General features: G+C 41.5%; 1 protein-coding gene across 1 annotated transcript in view; it reads right to left on the bottom strand.

Annotated features, from left to right (window-relative positions):
• Positions 1-855: 855 nt before the first annotated feature.
• Positions 856-6,000, bottom strand: part of LOC132879137 (desmoglein-2-like protein) — a 98,332-nt gene continuing 93,187 nt past the window's right edge. Inside the window, exons 13-14 of the mRNA XM_060913710.1 lie at positions 3,495-3,752; positions 856-2,448 (exon numbers count right to left, since the gene is read on the bottom strand). Coding sequence (XP_060769693.1) covers positions 1,582-2,448; positions 3,495-3,752 — 1,125 coding nt within the window. The 3' untranslated portion in view covers positions 856-1,581. The remainder of the gene's footprint in view (positions 2,449-3,494; positions 3,753-6,000) is intronic.

Genomic DNA, 6,000 nt, shown 5'->3' with positions numbered 1-6,000 from the left:
GAAGTCTAAACTCAGAACAAGACTCACTGATGAACATTTGAAAGACTCCTTAAGAGTGAACCTAAGTGGGTACATTCCAGCATATAGCTCTCTTGTTGGCTCCATGCAGTGTCAAGTGTCTCACTAAAACAGTGCTTGTTTAAGCCTAAGCTAGTGGATAAATGATGGAAAGAGTGGTGTGGGCAAACTAAAGGAATGAGACTGGAGTATTGGATGTTAGTGTTTTGTTTTAATGCAAAAAATGATTCATAGTGGGTGTGTGATAGTTGAACAGATAAAGAAATGCATAAATGCTACACATGCTGATGTTCAAATTTAAATTTAGCATATGTTAATGCACAAAGTGAGTGTTAGAGGCCTGTGTTTAAGTGACTTTATTAGTAGGTTTGCAGTTAAAAAAAAAGATAAAGAAATGCAGACATGCATACTGATATTGAGTAACATTTTCTATATTTTGAGTGTGAGAGTGTTGGCAGTATTTTGCAAATGTTCATGCAAACACATTTAAGACAGCCAGGTTGAAGTGTGTGATAGTTGTATGAATAAATGTCTCGCATAATATATAAAAAAAAAAAAAACATGAGTAGCTCTCCGTCATTTTTATTTTCTAAAAGTAGCTCTCTGTGGGAAAAAGGTTGGAGACCCCTGGTCTACAGTGTATTGTTTGGGATACAGTCGATCTGATTGCTGATAAACTGAGATGAACATGACGGACAGTGTCATAGTCTTGGACAACACCCAGCTTGACACCATAATTTGCTTAAAAAAACCCACAGGTGAATATTTCCATCTACAGATAACATCTTCAAATACAGGTTAGGGAGGGAACGTTCTTGTCTTTTATAGAAAAACTGGTTTCAAATTCGAAAGAAGACACAGAGCATGGCTTCCTGTTTATTCTGGCACATGAAGAGATATTTAGCATGCTTACAGCACAAATTTACCCAGGTCAGATACCAAAAGCACACAATCTTGCAATCTATTTCCATTACTGGGTTAGAAATATAAAAGTAACAGAGAAACAATCAATCAATCAAACAAACAAAACTCACTATCTGTTATCTGAAGTGAGAAATAAACTGATGATACATGTAATGGTTGATACCCATCTAAGTTACAGGAAATACACATCAGGATATCAAAACCTCCTAAAAAGCCTGTCCTGATCATTATTAGTGATGGATATTCAAGCTGAATACTCGAACACACTGCCACTACAAACAATTTCCCAATTACTCAATCCTGATTAAACTTTTATAACAAACAGCCTCACAGATATGTGACATTATTTGACTAATTATGCCCATCTCTCTCAATTAATTCATGGATCTTGAAAAATTGTTCATGTTTCTCTTTATTAAGTGTAAATTTGATCTTCTGGTTAATCAGGTTTGTGGGATGTTCTTCACAGAACAAACGGCTGAATCATGAAAATAAGGGTCTGCACGTAGAATGTTGAGTATCTTTGTCAAGGCATTAGGAGGTGGAGCTTGACTGGAAACTTTTCTCGACAACTGAAACCCTTTCCTCTGTCATCTCTTTGTGAGTGCTACCATTTGACACAATAAACAGGGACACATCTTACTGTGACATTGAAAGGGCACTTGGGATAACTGATGCATTTCCAAAAGCCATGAGCCCTCCACTTTCCCCTTGGGCCTTCATACTCTGATTCTTGTTGATGCTGGAGTGCGAGAAGCTCTGCACCACATGTAGAGGCTCCATGCTGTCTACAACCTGAAAGGTACCAGAAATAGTGCCCTGAGGCTCAGGGTGGCCTGAGAACCCATGCACCACTGTGCCTCCAATACCTGGATCCACCAGCACTTTAGTATGTGCTTGCTGCAACCCCAGCCTGGGAAGGGTGTACTGGGCAGCCATTACCATGTTGGTACCCTCTTTCTCCACCAGCACCACATTGCTTTCTTGAACACCTGGTACTGGACCAGAAGCCAAAAAAAGGGTGGGATGTTGTTGTTCCACCACATACATAGGGGTAGGGGAAACGTAGACAGGTGGCTGCTGTACGAGCAGCGTTTGGCCTATGGTGGTTGCTGATGTGGTGCCTCCACTGATAATACTCTCTCTATAATTTGTAGTTTGGGCGTTTTGCATAGTGGAGGAGTAGCTGGATGCAGAAACAGGGGTCGCCTTACTGTGGACACCACCAACAGCTTCTTCTACTTTGACACCCACTTGTGAACTGGATGAGACCATTTTGGGAGGCATGGAAGTGGAGCTGGCCTCGAATTCAATGGCTGAGCCACAGCAAATCTCAGCAAGCCTTTTGAACTGAGGCCCGAGGTCATCAAGGAAATCCAGATCATCTTTATCATCTATATAGTCACAGAGGTCCTCTAAGGAGCCTGTGACTGAGTTGCAGGTTTCATCATCAAACCTCAGCAGCTCGTTTGCAGTAGCCTCCTGCTTCACTATATCCAGTGCTTTCTGCAACAACACACAGGACATCAGAACTCAACACTGCTAAACTATGTCTCATTCACACAGCAGATAACAACTACATTTACACTCAAAATAAGATCAGATTGGTCCAGCTAGAGAGTAAAAAAGAAAACACAACACCAACTTCATCAGTCAACCTGTCAGACCAAACAAATTCTTTGTAGGCTTCAATCAAATAGCAGGATATGAAAAAAAAAAAAAACCTTAAACAGTTTTTGGAGGTTCTTTTCATGGAATTTAATTCTTTTTTTGCATCTTTTGTAGATGTAAAAAGACACCTTCAGAAACTTTTTATTTTTGAAATGTATTCGCAGCGTTTGTGTATATGTGAAAACTAATATTCCACCTAAATCCTTTGCCATAAAGTGAAATTAAATGTTATGAAGGCATAGTCTTCTCTCTAAAAGAACACATTTCAAGGGACAGCCTTTCAAAAACTTGGCAGTGAATTATGGTGAGATTGAGCACAAACAGGGTAGCACTGTAATAGAGTAGGTAGCATTGGGCCCTCACAGCTCCTGAGATTCCCACTGAGTTTTCCATGTTCTTGCCCATGTAGCTGTCCCACTGGTTCTCTCTTTTTTTCCCTCCTACCTCTTTAAACACATGCTGGTAGGTGGAATGTCTATTCTAAATTGCTCCTAGTTGTGAATAAGTATGTGATTTGAGTGTGTGCATGGTGGCCTCGGATGGACTGGTGTTCCATTCAGGGAGTATTTACGCCTCACACCCAGGCTCCAAATCCACTGTGATCCATACCAGGATGGAGTGCTTATTGAAGATGAATGAATGAATGAATGAATGAATGAATGTGAACAACACACTGTGCCAACAGGCACTCTCTAAATCTCAACTCAATTTCCAATCAAGACACAATTTCTCAGCCATCTTGGATTACAGTGTGTATGTTTGTGGTTATACACTGCCACTACTTTGAGATCATGTCTGCACCGTGAGACTAATAAATGCATAACATGCAGTTATTCTGTATTAAGGTTCTGTTCTCTTTTGGGTTGTGAAAAAATACTAACCTTTACAAAGTAGTTGCCTAACAAGGTCTCGGTTAAAGCCATGCTTTCAAGGGTGTCCACTGTAACATTTTCAGAATGTCTTCCATTTACAATTGCATTTTCAACATAGGCACCCTCATACTGGTTGACATGCCACTGGTGATTTATGTATTGCTCTTCAGATTCCCGTCTATACTTTCTCCAGTTTTCAGTTGTTTGCCATTGAGCTTCGAATTTCCCGCTGCTGTCAATGGGTATCTGAGATAGCAGTGGTAGTTCCTGAGGAAAGAGGGAGATAGAACACTGCAGTTTACCATATAATTTTGGTCGGATTTCAACAACACTTACACAGCTAGAATTATTCATTCATTCATTCATTATCTCTAGCCGCTTTATCCTTCTACAGGGTCGCAGGCAAGCTGGAGCCTATCCCAGCTGACTACGGGCAAAAGGCGGGGTACACCCTGGACAAGTCGCCAGGTCATCACAGGGCCGACACACAGACAACCATTCACACTCACATTCACACCTACGGTCAATTTAGAGTCACCAGTTAACCTAACCTGCATGTCTTTGGACTGTGGGGGAAACCGGAGCACCCGGAGGAAACCCACGCGGACACGGGGAGAACATGCAAACTCCACACAGAAAGGCCCTCGCCGGCCCCGGGGCTCGAACCCAGGACCTTCTTGCTGTGAGGCGACAGCGCTAACCACTACACCACCGTGCCGCCCCAGCTAGAATTAAAAAATAATAATAATCTACATTGTAAACATAGTCAGTTCTTTCAAGAGCAATTACACTCTCCTGGACTCCCAGTGATGGATGTCTTTGGCACGGTTGATATCCAAAAATTTTAACCATGAGGCAAGTTGCAATCAATTACAGCACTTTGCCCCTGGGTGGTGTGGTCTGTGAATTAGCAATAATCCTCCAGACAAGCTTCTCGTCCTGAATTTGGTTACTTTGTTTGTCTAGATCCCATGTGAGTCGAGCATGGATATGTGGGTGGTGCTAAAGATAGTGTACAACATCAAACTGTCTAATGCAGCCACAGACATAATGATTAATGTCTCTGTCTGAAAATCACATATCTACCATCACAAAAAAAGTAGAAAGCTAGTAGTGACTGAAACTTTCTTCCTCTTTTCAACAGTCTTTTTTCTGGTTAACTCAAGAAGCAACATCTTAGTTTTAAGCAGCCATTTAATGTTTTGTTTTTATTGTTTTACACATAGTAATGTTTACCTTTTGCTATGTAGCTTGAACATATTGATCCTTGTGATCCAAATAAAATCTGCCATCTTCAAGGGCAAATCCTGTTTGGCTTCTTATTCATTGTTTGTGATCTTAAAGAATGCCCACAGCAAAAAATAAACATTTTACACAAATGCATTTTGACTACCCTGTATTGTCACACTGCGTTGCATAAAGCAGTGCTTTAAAATTCGTTTGTGTTCCTGCACACTCAAGGTTTCTTGTATCTTAGTTGGGTTGCTGCTCCCGACAACGCAATATAGCCGGATGTACAAAACATTTTTGAAAAACAGCAGTGTAAAGCTTCTGGTTGCAAAAATAACAAACATCATAAGGGAAAGCATTTTTTCTGTCTTCTATTGCTGACAACCGAGCAACATTGTCGACTTGCTAAACAGTGGCGACACAATTTGGGAACAGGCCACACTTTAGAAACCCTCTTCTTTGGGAGAAATTCTGTTGGTTGCGAGGAGCATTTTGAGCCTGATCGCTTTGAAAAGAATCTACAGGCCGAGTTCTTGGGCTACGCAGGTCGTGCTAGACTCAAACCTGATGCTGTGCCAACAATATTCCGACACTATCCACAGAAAAAGGATTCAGGCCATGCAAGCCAATAAACTAGAATAGTATAGACATTCAATGTATGTATGTATGTATTTAGGCACTGGCTAAAAGTGGAGCTCCCAAGGAATGTAAAATGTGTTAATAATAATTAACAATTAGTTCAACTTATATAACGCCTTTCTCACACCCAAGGTCACTTAACAATTACAAAAAAAAAAAAGTCCACCAAAAAAGGGTCAGCGTGCAATTCCAATGGTGTAACTACCCACAGTCCCACCAGAAGGTGCAACGAAAGTAAATCCCACATAGCCTGCATAGCCGCTGCGACGCCACCAGGCAACATTGCCCGGAACACCATGCCATAGATCCACAAAGTGAGCACAGAAGCACCGCCACACAGAGCACTTATATGTCCCAAACCATCTGCACAGCTACCACAACGCCACTGGGAAACATTGCTCGGAACACCGTTCCAAGCACAGAAGCATTGCCACACAGAGTGCTGGACAACCCTGATGTTAAAAGAGCAATGAGCTCACTACAGTCCACAGCAAGTAGCACAGGCATCACCCATAGCGGACCAAGACCTGAAGGAAACCGACACCCAAAACTAGGTCCGGAGCTACATCCCAACCGGCAGACAAACCATTCAAACAAAGAACATTCAAACAAACATCAAACTATAGTGTTAGAAAATAATTCTTAT

The sequence above is a fragment of the Neoarius graeffei genome, chromosome 1 (assembly GCF_027579695.1).
Source record: "Neoarius graeffei isolate fNeoGra1 chromosome 1, fNeoGra1.pri, whole genome shotgun sequence".
Taxonomy (NCBI): domain Eukaryota; kingdom Metazoa; phylum Chordata; class Actinopteri; order Siluriformes; family Ariidae; genus Neoarius; species Neoarius graeffei.
Note: the sequence above shows the minus strand (reverse complement) of the source record. Positions and strands in the feature narration are given on the sequence as shown.